We start from the raw sequence: 20218 nt of genomic DNA on the forward strand, positions 1-20218 counted from the left end.
ATCTGTGAGGGTGTTGCCAAAGGAGATTAACATTTGAGTCAGTGGACTGGGAAAGGCAGTTCCATCATTAATCTGGGTGGGCACAATCTAACCAGCTGCCAGCATGGCTAGAATACAAGCAGGCAGAAAAATGTGAAAAGAGAGACTGGCTCAGCCTCCCAGCCTACATCCTTCTCCCATGCTGGATGCTTACTGTCCTAAAACATTAGACTCCAAGTTCTTCAGTTTTGGAACTTGGACTGGCTCTCCTTGCTCCTAAGCCTATTAGTTCTGTCCCTCTAGAGAACCTTAATATAAACCGCTTTCAGATTTCAGGAGCTCTTTTTCTATTTCAATTTCTCCTCTCCAGTATTCTGATTCTCAAACTACAGCCATCTCAGCCTTCCCAAACTCCAATCTCTAACTCCTCAACCCATTTGCTCTAAAAACTAATACGTTATCTCTAATACTTTATTATTGCAGGATCATGTTTCCTATTATTCAAACTTGCTGTGGAAATTTTGGCTGATGAAGTAAGATTTACTAAAAAAGATGGAGCTGGTCACAGTGACTCATACCTGTAATCCCAGAGCTTATAGAGGCCAAGCTTGAAGATCACTTGAGGCCAGGAGTTTGAGACCAGCCTGGGTAATACAGTGAGACCCTATCTCTACGAAAAAATTTCAAAAATTAGCTTGGGTAACAGAGCAAGACCCTGTCCCTTTAAAAAAGAAAAAAGTTAAACACAGAGCTACCATATGACACTGAAATTCTACTCCTAGATATAAATATATATGAGAAATAAAACCATATGTTGATACAAAAACTTATATCTGTGTGTTCATAACAGCATTTTTCTTAATAGTCAAAAGGTGGAAGAATTTCAAATGTCTGTTAACTGATGAATGATTATACACAATATGGTGTATCTATACAATGGAGTGTTATTTGGCAATAAAAGATAATGAAGTACTAATATATGCTACAATATGGATTGCCCTTAAATACTCTATGCTATGTCAAAGAAGCCAGTAACAAAAGACCACATAGTGTTATTCCTTTCATAGGTAATGTCCAGACTTGGCAAACCTATGGAGACAGAAAGTAAATTACTGGCTGCTTAGGGCTGAAGGGAGAAGGGGATTAGGACTGGCTGCTAATGGGTTCAGTGTTTCTTTTGGGGGTAAAAAGGAGTCTTAAACTTAGATTGTAGTGATGGTTGCACAACTCTGAATATACTAAAAACCAGTAAACGGTACACTTTAAATGGGTGAATTTTATGATTTATGAATTGTATCTCAAAGATACATCTCAACAGAATAGGTGCCTTTTGAGTACAACATAATCTATATGGTTCTCTTTTTGTATACATCTGAAATTTCCAAAATATAACTTAAAAGAATATATACTTCATGGTATCCATTAGGAGTATCATACATGTCCTCTTTCAACCCAGTAAAGTGATAAGCTGTAGTAACAGATTTCCTAGTGGTGAGCTGTCCTTGCATACCTGAAATAAACCTCCCTTTTTGGTCATGATCTTTTAATACACTGAAAAATCAACTTGCTAATATTTTCTTTAGGATTATTGCATACATATTTTAAGTGGTATAGGTTTGTAGTTCGCTCTGCTTCATCAATATGGCAATGCTGCTGGTTTTCAATTTTTGCTTTTCTAAAATCTGATTTTTTTTTTTTTTAGGCAAGTGACTACACAGGATACATACTGTTTCTTTGCAGCTATGTGTGGCCATGGCGGTAAGCTCTTGATTATAAGATACAGGCTGAACCTTCACGTGGCAGCATCTGGAAACCTTCCTTCATAGAGAGCCAGCACCTGGTCTTTGCACTCCACTTTCCCCCGGCTTCATCCCTTTCTCCATCCTGCTGCCCAGAATGTAGATAAGATGGCTGGAGTTAGATGCTACTATCCTAGACCATGAAGAAGAGGGCCACACCCTAGAAAAGGTGGCACAGTGAGCTGAAGTAGCCTGTGTCACTGAGGACCACGGCTCTAAGCTGCCATGCCAGCTCTGGACTGCCTACTTGTGGACTTTTATGTGAGTCTTCTTTAAGCCACCCTTAGTGTGAATCTCAACTCACAGCTAAACATAAACCCAACTGATAGGTCAGGTTTTGACATAAGGGATATGCCAGCTTCATAAAATACACTGGAAGGCTTCTCATCTTTCTCTGTAGCCTGCAACAGTTTAAGAGCAGAGGAACTATCTGATCCTTAAAGGTTTGATAGAAACCTCCAGTAAAACCATCTGGGTCTGGCACCTTTTTAGTGCTATTTCTTCAACAATTTTTTCAGTTTCTTCCACAGGCTAACATTTTATCCAGGTGGTTTACCTTTTCCAGAGTCACTGCGCATTTTAATGAGGTTAGCAAACTTGTTAACAGGGAAGGTCCATGCTGTAGTTCTCTAATTTTCTTCTTTGTTTTTTTATCTGAAGTTGTTCCTGGGGTTATAGATTTGTTTTTCTCTCTTTCTATTTTGCTCTATTAAAGATCTGCCAACTGAAGTAGTCTTTTCAAAGTACCAACTCACAGACAATGAATTTTCCAGTGTTTTGCTTTCAGTTAATTCTTGCTTTTATCATTATCCATTCCTCTTGAATTAGTTCTTCTACACTTCTAATCTGAATGTCTAACTCATTAGTTTTCATTTTCTCTGGTGCAACACAAACAGATTTAAGACTAGGAATTGTCCTCTGGTTGCAACGCTGGCCACAGTGCAAAGCTTTTGTTATAAGCATATTCATTTCCACTAAAGTTCTGGTTTGCTCCTTGAAGTATGTTATAAAACTTACAAGTGGCTATATTAAGTTTCATTTTTCTTTTGGTATTAATTTCTAATCTTATTGTACTGTAGCATAGTAGATTGTGTGGCTTGGGCAACTGCTACTTAAAATTGTATTGCGATTTGTTTGTTTTTGAGACAGAGTCTCGGAGTCTCACTCTGTCACCCAGGCTGAAGTGCAGTGGCACGATCTCGGCTCATTGCAAGCTCTGCCTCCCGGATTCACACCATTCTCCTGCCTCAGCCTCCTGAGTAGCTGGGACTACAGGCGCCCGCCACCACACCTGGCTAATTTTTTGTACTTTTAGTAGAGACGGGGTTTCACCATATTAGCCAGGATGGTCTCCATCTCCTGACCTCGTGATCCACCCACCTTGGCCTCCCAAAGTGCTGGGATTACAGGTGTGAGCCACCACGCCCGGCCAATTGCGATTTTCTTTGTTGCTATGCATGTAATTGATTTTTGCAGTTTCCATGGATTAAAAAAGATGTATTTGCTACCAGATATAAAGGAAAACGGTGGTAAAAGTACACTTACTTCTTAAGTTTATCTTTTTTAAGTATGGGATTTTGTTTTTTTTTGTTTTGAGCCAGAGTCTCACTCTGTCATCCGCGCTGGAGTGCTGTGGTGCGATCTCGGCTCACTGCAACTCTGCCTCCTGGGTTCAAACAATTCTCATACCTCAGCCTCCCAAGTACCAGGAATTACAAGTGTGTGCTACCATGCCCGGCTAATTTTTGTATGTTTTTTTAAGTAGAGAGGGGTTTTTGCCATGTTGGCCAGGCTGGTCTCAAACTCTTGGACTCAGTTGATCCACCTGTCTCAGCCTCCCAAAGTGCTGAGATTACAGGTGTGAGCCACTGTGCCCAGCCATGTAGGGGATTTTGAATTTGACTTTGACTTGTGTTCTCTTAATACATTTTGGTGTCGAAAATTGTTTTAAAACAAACATGAATATTTAAGATTTTAGTTTTTTGCTCCTTTCTCTCACCTTTCTGCAGCTAAGCCTGGGTGCATCCTTTTTTGGTGTACCATGAGGCAGTACATCTGGGCTCTTGGCCCAGCCTCCCCAGGTGGCCCCATCAGAGGCTATACATCTGTAGACAGAAAAGCTGGTCCCGTTCCTTTCACTTAAGACCCAGAGGTTGTGGTCTAGTTCTTCAAAGTCTAGTCCTTGACCCAGGTGGGAGACAGTGACCCTTGAGAAAGGAAGTGACCACACCTTACTTTATGGGGCCTTTGCTGACCAAACCCTACCTCTCAGTAATGCTTTTCTTTTGAGTTGCTTTCTCCTTAAGTCTTCATGCTCAGCCTCCTACCACAGCTGGACATTTGTAAAGGGAACCAAAAACATCTTTTGGGGAAATGACCGTTGATGCAGATGACAGTAAACCATAATCTTTTGGTATTATCCTGACCCTTGGTCCCGATCAAGCTGGCACTCCCCAGAATCAGACAAGATCTAACAGACATAGGTACAAATTCTGTCTTCGTGCTTTTCTAAGTACTTAAAACCTCCACAGCATATGTCTTTTGTATGTTATACACAAGACTATAAGGAGACTGGCTGGGGTTGGACGTGAAAAGCCCCACAAAGTCAATTCTGGCAACCTGGATGGGGGTCTATCCAAGGAATTCCCATCTTACCAGTGACATTCACAGTAAAGCACAGGGGATCCTTGCTGAGTTTTAATTCCTCAGTCTGCCTTTCCACATCTTTTGAGTGATATACTCTAATAATTTGACTGCATTTTGTGTGAGGATAGCTGGATCCGCTTTGATTCTACAAATTAGGTGCCCTTCTGTTTCTTAGTAATGTCACATTCTCTGACCATTGTAGCCACTTAAGATGGTCTCAAATATGAATAACTTTCAGTGGCCATAGTGGAGAAGATACTGACCCTGGAGGCTTATTCTCCCTCCACCTCTTCGACTCACATGTATGATTTTTTTTCCTCCCTACCAAAGTGGCTAGTTTTGACAGCCTTTAGGTTGCAGAATTGTTTATATTCGAAAGAAGACCTTACCTTCGTAGAGCATTTTGTCCGGGCAACTGTTCTGCTTTGTAAGTTTTTAATATCTACTCTTATTTGGAGTCCCAAAATGAGGTAGCTTGGGTAGATCTCACAATGAAAACCGATTTCTTTGCATAAAACCTTATTCTACCTTTTTGAAAACCTGCTCGAAACAACGAATGGTGGCTTCAATAGTAATGGTTCACGAAGAACTGATCGTGTCCCCATCAATGAGGTCTTACCCATGGCAGAGCAATGGCGATCTACTGTAATTCTTGTTGGTTGTAGTAAGTTGGGGGAATATCAGGCCAAGAATCAACAGAGCGACGTGGCTTAGGCAGGTCAGTTTCTCTGTGCCTCAGCCCGCTCAGCTGTGAGACAGGAATAATAAACACCCCTCAGAAGGTACCGTGAGGTCACTCACTAAAGGCCATTTCAGTGCTTTGAACAGGTCTGGAACATACCCCGGTATTTTTACTCTACATAGAAGAAATCAGTCCTAGAATATACTTAGATCAGACTTTCTGGTCCTTTAATCACTCAACCTGCTTCCTAAACTGGATCCAGCTGCAGATGACTGCGTTAGTCTCAGGACCTAATTTTCGTTTGACTCAGCTGATCAAAACTGAGACCATTCTGAGGCAGTAAACCCAAGGCCGATTCACGCCGACTTCCTAGAACTAAATCAAAAGGAAAACCCCAACTTTCCACATCCAAGTAACAAAAGGACCAGAAGCTACTCCCTTTGCAACCCCCCTTTTTCCACGTGGCAGATAAGAAACTCTCAGTACCTCTGATTGGTCCCCTCCCACAGCCAATGAAGCTGTTCACAGGTCAAGACTTTATTTACATAGGAGTATAACTTTGTAACTTCAATCTCTGATTGGTTGCGTTCTGCAACTAATCAGATGCATAGGGTATAGCTTTATAACTTCACTTCAGCCTCTGGTTGGTCCTCTCCTGCAACCAATCAGACTGAGTATGGTCCACTACTTCATTTACATAGGGTGTGCACCAAGTAACCAATGGGAAACCTCTACAGCGTATTTAAATCCCAGAAAACTCTGTAACCGGGCCCTTGAGCCTCATGGGCTGCTCCCACCCTGTGGGGTGTACTTTCATTTTTAATAAGTCTCTGCTTTTGTTGCTTCCTTCTTTCCTTGCTTTGTGCGTTTTGTCCAATTCTTTGTTCAAGAACGCCAGGGTGACGTAACAATTCAAACCATGAAAAAGGTAACAGAGCCCTTGGGACGTCTCAACATGAGGTGACACAGCCAACCTGTGATGCATACATGGGAGCAAATGCATAGAAAAGCTTGTCAATGACACAGCAAAGTAAAACCCAAATGAAGCAAGATGAAGAATGGGCTGCACAGCAGGTAAAACTGCACCACGTTACAGACTGCTCGCCTGGGATGGAACGGTGGAGAGGTGTGCAGAGGGATGGACAAGCGCCTGGCAAGATGGATTTCTTTCCCCAGACTTCTAATGCTACTAACACTTCCCTCCTCACAAGGTCGCTATAACAAGGTAACATACAGCACTTAGAAGACGGCCTGACCCAGAGTAACACTAATGTTCTCATGGCTGCGACTCTCAGACCAAAATCAATAGCTGGTATCTACTGAAACTTCAGCAAGGCGAAACCAGGGGAATGGCGCTCCTTTGAGCAGAGCAACGCGCATCACGTCACTTCCTCCGTAGGGGGAGGCTCCGGCCTCACTGGAGCAGCACTTCCCGGAAGAGCCCAGGATATTCGGGGACCGCCACCGGACAGCAGTCCAGGCCCCCTGGCGCCCAGCCTGCCGCCCTGTTGCAGCTCTCGTGCCAAGACGTGCGCCTAAGGGCAGGGATTCCCGCGGTCATTTATTCTTGGCGCTAAGCTGCCGCCTCTTTTCTATCACCACCGAGTAACGCAGACCCCACCGTTTCCTTCCATTCTGAATCAACCGCTCCAGCAGCTACAGGGGCGCCAGGTTGTGCGGGGTCAGCACCACCCGGCCCCAGGCTTTTGAAGCCACGCCCGGACGCCGAGGATGGGCAGCATTTGCCCTGTGAACTCTCGCACACGCAGGCTCCGCGCGAGTCCCGGGAGCCCAAGCGGGGATTCCCCCTCCCCGTCACCAGCTCCAGGGTGGGGTCCCCGGGCTGGGGAGCCCAGACCCCGGCAGTCCAGCAGCCTATAGACGATCCATGTCCGTCGTCTAACTCACCGCGCTGGGGATCCGCCTCCTCCCGCCAGGGCGAGGGCGCCGTCCTCCCGCGTATGCTGCGCAGGCGCGGTTCGTCCTCCCGGGTATGCTGCGCAGGCGCGCCCCGCCCTCCCGGTCACGCGCTACAGTGCTCGGGCACGGGATCACGCCTACAGCCCAAGAGGCTGGGAAAATGCCGCCCTGTCCCTGAACAGGAAGCGGAAGCAGGAAGGAACTGAGAACACTGGCATCTGCTACCGCCCTGAATCAGCGTTAGCATGTGGAGGCAACCTCAGCCCCCAGTTTTTTTAAAAGGTAATTCGGATTTGTACCCAGGAATTATGGTGAGGATAGAAATGGACTGGAAGGTTCCTTCCCCTTGCCCACCAAGACTCCAGAGCAGGTGGGTTCCTGATGTCTACTCTGCATGAAGCCCTGGGCTTTTCACACCTCCCTACTTTTCCTCCGAACTCACAGCACAGCTGAGCCAAAATGTATTCCTGCCAAAACGGGCATTTCCCAAAAGAAAATACTGTTTTAGATTCATTGTTCACAGCCTCTTTCCTTCGTCTCCCCTTCCTTTCCTCATCTCTTGCTCTAATTGGAGAATTTGACAACTCTGAACCTCTGACCGTGGACAACCCCAACTCCAGCAAGCCCGGGCAAGAATGGGGCAGTTGCAGCCCAAGGTAGCCAAACGTGAATTTTGCTTAGAGACCATGGAGAGGTCAGACCAAGAAGTGGAAGGGAGTGACTGGCCTGAGGCCTTTCTTTGGGCCACTTAGGGTTGAATGAAATGATAAATATAGCCACATTGTCTGGAAGCTCTTCAGGTAATAATTATTCTCTAAGGAAAGCAGTCATCATATTTATATCCATAAAATCAGTTTATTAAAGAAGTTACATAGCAATATACATCCCAAACCTTTTCTCAGAATTGTCATTAGCTTTTTAAATTCATTAAATATTTTCACCTCATTAAAAATGGTTTCTTCCTTTAAAATTTCCCAGAAAGTGTGGCCTCTGTTCTCTGCTACTCAGTTTAAACATATCATCAGGGATAGATAATTAATAATGTCATGTGAGCATAAAAGGAGATTTATAAACCAGAAATGTATTTTCTGGGAACCAAGTTTCAAGTGACTCAGGTAAGTTTTATTTATTTCACGGGTGAAGCCCTTGGAAAAGCAATGCCTAAATCAGGCTTGTTTACCCTTGGCATCATGTGACCAAACACTGTTGCAGGATAGTAGAAGTACAGCTTGGGAGGCCTTTGGCCTGAGCCTGTTTTGCCCAAGCCCATCCAGAATGAAAAGTACAAAGGAAGGCTAGTGTGTATGCAAAGCAGCATGGCTTATTTTGAGGTCCTATTAGTTGTGGGCCAACAAAACAGTGGCAGGATCTGAAGGAAGAAATGTATTGCAGCAGACCATATCCTTCAAACCACAAAGAGAAACTGAGGAAATGCTGGCTTCAGGCCAAAAAACCCTGGCTCAAAACACAGCTTCCTCCAGTGGTTCAGAGGCAGACCAAGTTCATCAAGTCAAGGACCTTTTCCTGCTACCACCTTGGGGAGAGGGGCCTTCACCAGCCCGCCCTGCACATGGGTCTCTGCCCTTCAGAACCTACCCAGTAACAACAGTAGCAAACATCCATGTTTTCCCCTTATGTAACTTGGGAAACTGTTGGGCACAGTGGCTCACACCTGTAATCTCAGCACTTTGGGAGGCCAAGACAGGAGGAACACTTGAGTCTAGGAGTTCAAGACCAGCCTGGGCAACGTAGGGAGACCCGTCTACAAAAAAATTTAAAAATTAGCTGAGTGTGGTGGCACTCACCTGTAGTCTCAGCTACTCAGGAGACTGAGGGGAGGGATGGCTTGAGCCAGGGAGGTTGAGGCTGCAGTGAGCTGTGATCCCGCCAGTGCGCTCAGCCTGGGCGACAGTTTGGAAAACTCTCTCTCTCTCTCTCTCTCTCTCTATATGTATATGTTCAGGGAAATGGCAGCGTGAGATTTTATGGCAGTTCTTAAGATTTCAGAAACACTTCAGCACCAGCCAAATCCCCCCATGAGAGCAAGGAACACTTTTCCAGTTGCCTAAACATTTTAAAGTTACAATGAAAAATGTTGTGAAAAGAACTACAGAGGCTGGGTGTGTTGGCTCACGCCTGTAATTCCAGCACTTTGGGAGGCCAAGGCGGGTAGATCACGAGGTCAGGAGTTCAAGACGAGCCTGGCCAAGATGGTGAAACCCTGTCTCTACTAAAAATACAAAAATTAGCTGGGCATTGTGGCAGTCACCTGTAATCCCAGCTATGCAGGAGGCTGAGGCAGGAGAGTTGCTTGAACCTGGGAGGCAGAGGCTGCAGTGAGCCCAGATCACGCCACTGCACTCCAGCCTGGGTGAAAGAGTAAGACTCCGTCTCAAAAAACAAAAACAAAAAAACCCTACAGAATAGAGTAGGAGTGGAAAGAAGTCATGCATTTCCAGTGGCTAGCACTTTGCGCTCCGCCTTGGCGAGTATCTGCAAACTTCCTGACCATCGAATGTGCCTGCAGCCATCCTGGATGCCAACTGGCCACAGACCCTTTGCTATGGCGAGTCCCCGGCTACATCCATTAGCAAGTTGGAGAGAGGTTTCATTTTGTCCCCATGATCCCACTCTCCAGCAAAGCTCAAACTGCTGTCACAATTGTTTGTACCTAAAAAGGAACATAGAAGGCAAGAGCCACAGTCAATGTTTTCTGTGAAATGGTCTTGCAAATAGCATTAAGAAATCTTGAAGTTCAAAGAAAAGGTCTGATTAGAGGTGCCTGTTGGAAGCAGAAGCCTCAAGAAATGAGGAAGGAAAGTTAATTTGAGGGTCTGTTTCATTTCTGATACAGAAGAATCACAAAAACAAGTATATGCCACTGGCTGTAGCTCCCCTTAGGATTTGGATAACCAGCTGGATTTCCAGATGGCCACTCCCATTTTCTGTGCTTCCCTCCTCCGGGCTATATCCTGCAGAGCTTCAGCGGGAAGTTCTCCGTGATGAGGTGGTCAGGGTGAAGAAGCACCACGATGTTAACCTCAAATTCTGAGATGAGAAAAGAGAGTGGGTTTATGCTCACGGTCACCGAGCAGCAGAACCACACGCCACCACCACTGCAGGCGCAGGAAGCTCTATCGGCGAAGGAACACCCGCTGCGGGTGGGTTTCACTGCTGTCCCCTCAGCACCACCCCGACCTTTCAGCCAAACCAGTGGAGATGACTATGCTGATGTCTGACTACCTCTGTCAACTTCCTCTAAGTGAATTTTTGTCCTCTCATCTTGGAACATGAGTGATCAGGCTTCACCAGCTACACTTTCCCTGTCCCTTTGCTTTCCTAAAAAGGATATTCTAGAACCCTTTCAATTCATTTGTATTCCTTTGCCTTACTTTTACATTTCCCACGGTTCTTAATGAAAAAGCAGACCGTGAACCGGCCCACAGCTGTCTGGGCCCATGTCCCCAATCCCCAAGTGAGAAACAGTCTTCAGATTGGACACTATTCATCCATCACCTTTCAGCAAACAGGCTTCCTTCTCCACCGACTCTTCAGCTGCTATGGGTGAGCCTTGTTGATCACAACAATAGGGGTGTGTGTGAAGAGGAAGCATGTGAAGACAAATAAGCGCCATGTCCTTCCCCAGTGTGACGAGGGTGGCAAGGGCACCATGTGGGCAGAGGGCACCCTGTGCTGAGCCCCACACTGTGGCAGCTCAGCTGCAGAAGGGGCCTTGGAGTCAGTGCCCACCTGTGGCTGGGGTCTGCAGGACAACATCCTCGTGTGGGGCTGTCCGCCTCTGCCCAAACATCAGCCACGAGAAGAGGTGGTCACCAGCAGTGCCCGGCCTATCCCTCCTCACTTTATTGTCACTACATTAGAGTCCTCTGGGCCCTTCTTGCCACCACTCCCTTCAATGCGTTCCCCAGCTTTCTTGGTGTGCCCCCGGGAGGGTGGAGGGTGGAGGGTGTGGCTGGAGTGGACAGAGAGGGATGCCCAGTAGGCATGAAAGGGAGCTGGCAGGGCTTTCCTTTTCAGCAGGAAAACAGCTGCATCGGAGCCGCCATGCTTCCCAGGCCGAGTGAGTGCCAGTCTCAGGCCTGACCATGCATTTGAGGTCACTGCACAGAGTTGGAGGGGAACACACAGAGGTGCTGCTCTGGATGCGGACGCAGTGCTCACTCCTGACCTCCAACCTAGAGGTCCCCGAGCCTTTCTGAATCACTGTCCCTTCCTACCGGGTCTCTCTGTTCCACTTCTTCATACTGTCGGGTGATCTCCCAATTAACATGATTCTTATTAAGATGGATGTACCATTAAAATATTTATAGGAAGAGTTAAAAACATGGAAATGTTCATGATATAATGTTAAGGGGAAAAGGCAGAATATAAAAAGGTGTCTGTGACCTGATTCAGATCCCATGGTTAAAATACGAACACAGAGGTTCATGGAAACTCACTAGAGGCACCCTAGGCTGCAGGGCTCAAGGCCTTCCTGCTGCTGAGTGCTCACTCTGGGGTTCTCACCGGCCCTGGACCTTCATTCGGAGCCACCCTCTCAGCAGCCACACCACGTGGTGCTCACTCGTGTGAGTTTTCTTCATGGAGCTCAGCGTCACCTGCCCTTGTCTACACTGATATGGGTCTGTGTGTTTCCCCGTGTGATGGTGGAAGTTCCACAAGCACCAGGACTGCCTGTGAGTGTGTCCCCTGTGCGACACAGCAGCTCCTTAACGAGGTTTTGTTGAGCAGCCGAAGGGCAGCAGGCTCTGAGCTGTGTGGCCTGCAGCAGGCCCGGACCCTGAGGGACCGAAGGGCAGCAGGCTCTGAGCTCTGTGACCCACAGCAGGCCCTGGCACTGAGGGACTAAAGGGTGGCAGGCTCTCAGCTATGTGCCCACAGCACGCCCTGGCACTGAGCGGCCCTTCCCATGAGCCCATGAGGGCTGGAGGCGAGTGCCACTTACCCACTTTGAAGTTAGTGGTCTCCAGCGTCGGGCAGGTGAACAGCCTGGGGAAGACCATGTAGATGGGGACAGAGAGGCCCCGGCACACGTCCCCGTCGGCGATCTGAATGTTCTGAATCTCCGTGGCGTCACGGGCATAGCCTTCTGCACACCCTGGGGAAGGGAGGCCACATCACGCCGTCAGGGCCAGCAGAGGCTGTGGGTCCATACCTGCACTGGCACCACCCCCCAGTCTGCTCCAAGAATCCTCCAGGCTCCCCTCACTTTCCTCAGACACGCAGCTACTACCATGAACAGCCACGCTCTTACTTTTGCTTCCCTGACATCCTCTCTGGTTTTGGAGTCAGGGTCATGATCTGCTCTGTTGCCCAGGCTGGAGTGCAATGGTGCGATCTCAGTTCACTGCAGCCTCGAATGATCTTCCCACCTCAGCCTCCCAAGTAGCTGGGATTACAGGGGTGCACCACTGTGCCCGGCCCCCCAGCATCCTCTTAACCACGGAACTCGAGGGTGGCAGTCGAGGGGAACAGGCAAGCACAGGGCCTGGTGGCGTGGCCCTCACCGCATGTCTCCACGCGCACCAGCTGCAGCTCCACGCTTCTGATGGCGGCTTCCGAGCTCTCCACCACCAGCTCTCCCGTCAGCGGCTGCGTGATGACACAGTTTGTTGAGTTGAGATGTCCTCGAAGGAGAAATTTGGGAAGCAAAGCTCTCTAAAACAAAATGAAAACAAACACCTCAGAATGCAGGAAGCGGGGGAAACTGCTCCATACTTTGGTGCAAATAAAACCTAGAAGCAAAGCTGGGTAGTGGTTATACAGTCCACCAGGACCGTCTCACAAAACGGGAAGAAAGGAGCAAAGTACTGAAGTCTTGGATATTACCAGGCTGAATTATTCAACAACTCTCTACATATGGCACCTGACTGACACTCCCTGTACAGAGAATGACTCAGAACCATCCTAATTGCCTAGACTCAGAGCTAGAAAGCTCCTTCTTACCAAGAAATAAGATACGAAAAAGTCTGAGGGAGTCGCCAGGGTGTTCAAGACAACCTGACACACACACGGTTAAAAAAAATAAATACAAAAAGTCCCGGTCAGGCACAGTGGCTCAAGCCTGTAATCCCAGTGCTTTGGGAGGCAAAGGCAGGAGGATCACTTGAAGCCAGGAGTTCAAGAACAGCCTGCGTAACACAGCAAGACCCCATCTCTAAAAAATGTTTTAAAAATTAGCGGGGCAGGCTGGTGCACACCTGTAGTCTCAGTTACGTGGGAGACTGGCATACTACTGTACAACAGAAACATAATGCAAGCTGCAAGTGGAAGCCACATATATAATTTAGAATTTTCTAGTAGCCACATTAAAAAGGAAGGTAAAATTAACCAATATATCAAAAGCGTTATCACTTCCACATATAATCAATATCAAAAATATGAATGATGTTTTACATTCTCCTTTTCATCCTGAGTCTTTGAAATCTGGTATTTACACGTCCATCTCATCTACTTGGTCCAGCCATGTCTACAGGGTCAATGATGATGTGTGGCTGGTGGCCACCTGACCAGGCAGTGTAGCTCTGGACCTGAAAAGCCTGGGACTCTGGACCTGGCAGTCCCCAAAGGTACAGACCTCTGAAAATGTCTACATTCAAGATGGAGCTTTTGTTTATTTATTTTTATTATAAACATCTTTAGAGACAGGGTCTTGCTCTGTTGCCCAGGCTGTAGTACATGGCTCACTGCAGCCTCACCTCCTGGGCTCAGGCAATCCTCTTGCCTAAGCCTCCCCAGTAGCTGGGACTATGACTGCATGCCACCACACCCAGCTAATTTTTACATTTTTCTTCTGTAGAGACAGGTTCTCACTATGTTGCCCACGCTGGTCTTGAACTCCTGACCGTAAGTGATGCTCCTGCTTTGGCCTCCCAAAGTGCTGGGATTACAGACATGAACTACTGGGCCTGGCCAAGACAGAATTTTAAAAATAACTAAGAGAAGCTATTTGTGTAGAAAAACAAAAAGCAGTAGCAATTCACATTAAAATGCTTTTAGGCGACTGATGAAAAAGGATGGCTTTCAACATCCAGCTCAAGATACTGACTAAACAATCATTGTCCCTCTCCACCCACTGACATGATATTAACATATACAAATAACATAAACCTATACTACTTTGAGTCTGAGCTCCAGCCTTCCTGTAGCTCTTGTAAAGCTATCTTATATCCTTCCAATAAATCTCTTTTCTACTTAAAAAGCAAAACAAAAAGCCACCAGTGGCATTTTGTGAATAAGCAATTTTCTTTTATTTGCTTTATGTGTTATTTTCTTATTTTCCAACAATAAACATGAATGGTTCTGTCAAAAGAAAAGTTCTTTACGTTTATAAATAAACCTATACCTAGAAAAGCCACAAGGAACGCCCTGTGGGGACCACCCAGTGAAGCGCTTCTGTGGGACAGAAAATGGACAGACAGCGTGGCTCCCAGGGGTTCAGGGCACCCGTCTTCCAGGTGGCAGGGGGCCCGGTGAGAGTGGGGGCGCTCAGGGGGCGTGTGGTCAGCCTGCCATCAGGCGGGGGCCTGCGAAGGGCAGTAGGCGGGTGTCACAGGTGAGCTCACCAGACCGGGGAAGCTGCCACAGGCTGGCACCACAGCTTCCCGCAAAGGGGATCTCCCACCTGGAAAAGCAGACTCGGGGCAAGGTAGGACAAGCGTCCCGTGTCATTCACAGCCACAGTGCAGACAGCGAGCCTCTGGACTCAGGAGACAGGCTGCCCACAAACACCCCCGCCACGTGCCACACCCAGGGCAGAGCACCTCTGACGAGTGTGTGCTGAGGACCAGGAGAACAGGTTGTCACTGGGGCTAAGGATACAGCCTCTTCAGTAACACCGCACACACTAGATCCCCTTTCATAAATGTAAACTGACAACCAAGGATCAATACACATTTAAGGAAAACAAAAGCAAGAAAAAGACACACGCACTCGACAAGCAGAACCAACCCCTGAGAAACAGAATCAATACAGGAAACGGAGATGAAAGGCCCCTGCATCCGTAATGGCAGCAGCAGCTATCCTGAAGAAGAAACGGTGTCCAGAAATGAATCACATTACTGCTGAGGTCAGCACTTCCGCAGACAGGCTACAGAGGGGTGGGAGACGGGAGTCTGAGTGGCCCACTGGGGTCGCATGCCCTCAGAACCCGGAGAAGGGAGACGTGCAGGACAGAGAGTGGCCTTTCCTCCCTCACCTGTCTGAAAGGCTCCCCACGACACACGTCCAGCCTCTGAGGGACAAGGCCGATGACCTCCCAGGGCCCAGGCCTCCCAGCTTATAGTTAACTTGATCCTAGTCACTGTGGTCCAGACAGAATAAAGAATTAGAGGAAGGACGAAAAGTTCCATCCAGGAAGAACTACAGGACTCCACTGTCTAGGGGAAATGCACGGCAGGGGATGAGAGGGCAAGATCAGGGAGGCCGGGGCCAGGCAGAGTTTTGAACGGGCCCAAGTTCACCGCACAGCTCGAGTGACCAGCTGAGGCTCCACCAGGGGCTACCACTGAGAGCCAGACAGCCCTGTCCTGACGCAGGAGGTGGGAGGACTGGGCCGGCACTGCCCAGGCGTCTGTATCCTCACTGTACCTGCCCCGGCTGTGAGGCGTCCACCACTGCAGAGTCTTTCAAAAGCAGGTGCTGCCCGGCCTCTGTCAGGTGGGAGTGCCAGGGGAAGAAACTGCCAACTAAACCTCTGTGGAGGATGACAAGAGGCCAGGGGGCCGGCACAGGCCCTGGCTAACCATGAGAAATAAAGGGACATGGCTGTGTCACGGGCAGCGGGGGATCCTGGGGACCTGTGATGCAGTACAACTGAGGGAAAACGGTGAAATGAATAGACAAATACCCCTCCCTGAGGAACTCTTCAAAAAGCAGTCTTCTTTTAAGCTGCTTTTCTGAGCTTAAAAAGGATATCAAATTGAAAATACTGAGTAATTTGGGTACAAATAATCAGGAATCTCTGCTGGCTGTGACGTGATTTCCAAATAAAGACCACCCCCTCCTCGGCCGGGCGCGGTGGCTCAAGCCTGTAATCCCAGCACTTTGGGAGGCTGAGACGGGCGGATCACGAGGTCAGGAGATCGAGACCATCCTGGCTAACACAGTGAAACCCCGTCTCTACTAAAAAATACAAAAAACTAGCCGGGCGAGGTGGTGGGCGCCTGTAGTCCCACCTACTCGGGAGGCTGAGGCCGGAGAATGGCGTAAACCCGGGAGGCGGAGCTTGCAGTGAGCTGAGATCCGGCCACTGCACTCCAGCCTGGGCGACAGAGTAAGACTCCGTCTCAAAAAATAAAAAATAAAAAAAAATAAAGACCACCCCGGCAACAGCCAGTCTGTGGGGTCTGGCTGCTGGGAAGATACCCATAGCATTCGTCTGCGCAGGCCGTCTTACCTCTTTGACGTTCTGTAAGGTTTCAGGTGTAATCGTGAAGTCCACGGGACTGGGAGTAAATTTCCCCTTCTGAGGCTAAAATGAGAGGTGAAACCGAAATCAGCAGGTGAAGGCCAAGAGTTCTGCAGGCCAAACAGCTTGTCCCTTTCCAAAATGACCCAACGGCAGCCTGGCGGTGCAGGAAGCACGGGGGACTAAGAGGAGCATGCCTGGGTCCCGAACATAGTTCTGTCAAATTTCCCCATCTCGCTGAAACTCAGTTTCCCCATCTGTAAAATGAGGGGAGGGATGTCTTAATCTCCAACGTGCCTTTCAGGTTTGGAATTTTAAAATCAGATCTAAGGAACAGAGCAGTGTTATTGGCAAGAACTTATTTGAAACCTCTCAGCACAGTGGCCCTCCAAAGGGCTCTTCACACCTCCCAGATGGTCCCACTTCACAGACGAGGAAAGCGGGGCAGAGAGCTCAGTGACCTGCCCAGCTCAGTGGTAGAGCTGGAGGCTGAGCATCAGGTTGCTATTAGCCTCTGAGCTATAGAGCTGTCTACCTGAAGAATCATACCTATCAAATAACTATAAATGTTACCCAAACAGCAGTTAACAGTGATCACCTCCACGTTACATCATTTCAGAATCTATCGATACAGCCGAGCTTCATGAGAGCCTGCCTGGCATCTTTATCCAGGGGCTGGGATGTGAAGGGCCACTGTACCACCCAGAGAGCCGGGGGAGGAAGGGTCCTGCCCGATGTGCTGACGTGGAGTCCCTCTGGCCCGCGGCCTCAGCTGGGGGACTCCGGGCCAAGGACAATGATGCACGCGTGATGCTCATGCCACTGACTGCCTCTGACCCAGGAGTCTCTTATCTTCTGCCAGCACTCATGAAACAGTAAGAGGCTAAATTATTAGCTTGTAAATAGGGTAAAATCTCAGACCCCCCCGGGAGATTCCTATTATCAAGCACCAGAGCCCCCGAGTGAAGCTTACAGCGGAGTGAACGATAAATTCACAGGTCTTTGTCAAGTCCTTGGCCAACAGAGACCGCCTCATGTCGCAGCGCAGTGTGTACTAAAGGGACAGTTGGAGGAAAAAGGTCATTTTAGTGGCATCTGCTTTCATCTCGGAATTATATTCAGAGACAAGTCAACATATTTTAGAGAAACGTTGTACAATCAGTGTCTTATAGAAAATTAACATACATAATAGGATAGTTAATGTTCAAAATAAAGGCATTTCTATTTTAAAAATGAACCACTTTAAGGTTATTCTTCGATCTGTTTGCACAGCCGTCCTGCAGTTGGACCCACTGGCCAACAGGTGCACGGTCCCACCCGTAGCAGGAGCAGGCTGGCGGGACAGAAAGGGCAGCGCGCTGAGGGGCAGAGGCTGGACCAGATCCCATTGTCCGCCTTATTGTGCGAGCCCAGACAGATAACACAACTTGTCTGAGCTTCGGCTTCCCTTCTGTAGAATGGGCTCTCAACACTCACTCGCAGCGAGACTCCAGTGAGATCATGTGTGACAAGCACTTAGCACAGGGCTGGCAGACAGCAACGCCTGGAACACAGCAGCTACTTTGTAAGTGGGATTAGAAAATCCAAGCAGTGAGGACTGCAACCCTGGGATAGTACCCAGCATGTCACAACCCTTCCTTGCTGGGCACCCACTCTGAGTGCAGAGCACTGCCCTGGGCACCAGAGCCAAGCTCAAGGTCACACCTGGTCCTCAGGGAGCTTCTAGTTTACTGAATATGCAGTAACCCACACATCCATCAACCAATTTCCACAGGGTCAACTCATGGCTAATCTTATTTATTGAAACATCTCTGAGTTCTTGCTCTACCTGCCAACACTCAGATGTAGCCTGCACCTCAAAGAAAAAGTGGGTTGGAAAAAAATGTAGCATCGTGCTTGCACACTTGCTTTTTTAATGTGGCAGAGCCGCGTTCCATTTCTCTGCTGTCCCTAGGTTAGTTTTCTGAGCTGGTTGCTACCAAGGTGCCTACTGCAAGGTGGGCTCTATTCCCCCAAGGGGAGCCCCACTGCAGAGCTGGTATTGAGCAGGCTTTGAACGGGGACTGTTGCTTCAAATCCCTGTCCGTGAGCTGAGAAACTGTTTAAAAATGTAATTCTACAGCAAGATCACTGTTGTAATGCCAGTCTTAAAAAAAAAAATCACATAATCCACGTTTAATAAAGTTAGCTGTGGTTTTAATCATCCAGGAAAAACTTCAGAATTATGCCAAAAATAATTTTCATAACTGGGACTCTACGCATAACTGAATCTTCCAAGAAGCTATATTTGTATGAACAACCTGTCCACATGAAATAAGAAGTTACCATATATTTAAGGTACTACTGGGAGAGTAAAACATTGTTTAAAAGAATCATGCCTTGTCTGCAAGGATCTTTATATAGAATATATACACAACATATATATTATCTTTTTAAGATGGAGTCTCACTCTGTCGCCCAGGCTGAAGTGTGGTGGAGTGATCTTGTTTCACTGCAACCTCCACTTCTCAAGTTCAAGCAATTCTCCTGCCTCAGCGTCCTGAGTAGCTGAGACTATAGGCACCCATCACCATGCCCGGCTAATTTTTGTATTTTAGTAAAGACCAGGTTTCACCATGTTGGTCAGGCTGGTCTTGAACTCCTGACCTCAGGTGATCCACATGCCTTGGCCTCCCAAAGTGCTGGGATTACAGGTGTGAGCCACCGCACCTGGCCTAATTTTTGTATTTTTAGTAGAGATGGGATTTCACCATGTTGGCCAGGCTGGTCTTGAACCCCTAACCTTAGGTGATCTGCCCACCTCGGCCTCCCAAACTGCTGGGATTACAGGCGTGAGCCACTGTGCCCAGCCCTGTCCAGTTTTAAAGTAGACTCCTATAAAAGGAATTTTTAACTTTGACTAGGATCTCTATAAATTAGTGCTGAATATACAATTTCAGTAGACATTTTATGTTATAGTATAAACTCTTGCTAGCACAGTTACAAGAGTAGAACAAGCCTAATAAAACTTGCCTACAATTTAAATTATTGTAAAAAGAAGAAGTAGTTGCACAAAGGACAACTCCGGAAGACTGATGATTGTATGAAGTATCCAATAACAAAGACAAAAATGAACACAACATGACTGAGATGTCAAGCCCTTGATCTAAAAAATGACAAGCAAACCAAGCCTCTGGAAGTCAGGAATATAATACTTGTGTTTTATACATATACATATATATATGTGTGTGTGTGTATATATGTGCATATATATATATATATATATATATATATTTTTTTTTTTTTCAATTAAAATTTTTTTTTCTTAAGAGATGAGGTATTGCTATGTTGCCCAGGCTGGACTTGAACTTCTGGGCTCAAGTGATTTTCCCACCTCAGTCTCCCAAGTGGCTGGGTTTACAGGTGCACGCCACTGCACCAAGCATGTCTATCTTTTAAATCCTTTATTCTGCTTTATGATTTTTACCATTTTACATTGTTACAACACAATTTAATTTATAAATGAAAACTTTCTTGGCATATAATTTAAGAAAGATGATATTAGGGTTTAGCAACAAAAGTTTCTATCCAAAGAAATGTGCCTATGCTAACCTTTAGAGTAAGTGCAGTAAGCAGTGGGGGCCGAGGAGTGCTGGTCTGGACCTGCAGGCTGAGGCTGGCCCGTGTGACCACAGAAGTCACTGCCCTTTCTGGGCGGCACCTGATCTACTATAAAACTGTAAGAAAAAGACGTGCCAAATAATGGCATGAATGAATGACTGG

General features: G+C 47.2%; 1 protein-coding gene and 1 pseudogene across 5 annotated transcripts in view; one reads left to right on the top strand and one right to left on the bottom strand.

Moving 5' to 3' along the window:
• The first annotated feature begins 6079 nt into the window (after positions 1-6079).
• LOC101011157 lies at positions 6080-7996 on the top strand (annotated as a pseudogene). Its single transcript, XR_644489.3, has 2 exons — positions 6080-7087; positions 7143-7996. The product of XR_644489.3 is annotated as a Down syndrome critical region protein 9-like (transcript).
• Positions 7862-20218, bottom strand: part of VPS26C (VPS26 endosomal protein sorting factor C) — a 44749-nt gene continuing 32392 nt past the window's right edge. For 3 of the 4 annotated variants that reach the window (XM_021935516.2, XM_021935518.2, XM_021935517.2), the window contains 5 exons: positions 17430-17510; positions 16445-16519; positions 12555-12705; positions 11993-12145; positions 7862-10074 (listed from right to left, as the gene is read on the bottom strand). In XM_021935516.2, coding sequence (XP_021791208.1) covers positions 9992-10074; positions 11993-12145; positions 12555-12705; positions 16445-16519; positions 17430-17510 — 543 coding nt within the window. In that variant the 3' untranslated portion in view covers positions 7862-9991. The remainder of the gene's footprint in view (positions 10075-11992; positions 12146-12554; positions 12706-16444; positions 16520-17429; positions 17511-20218) is intronic. The other variant, XM_021935519.2, reaches the window with a different exon arrangement.

The sequence above is a fragment of the Papio anubis genome, chromosome 4 (genome assembly GCF_008728515.1).
Source record: "Papio anubis isolate 15944 chromosome 4, Panubis1.0, whole genome shotgun sequence".
NCBI lineage: Eukaryota > Metazoa > Chordata > Mammalia > Primates > Cercopithecidae > Papio > Papio anubis.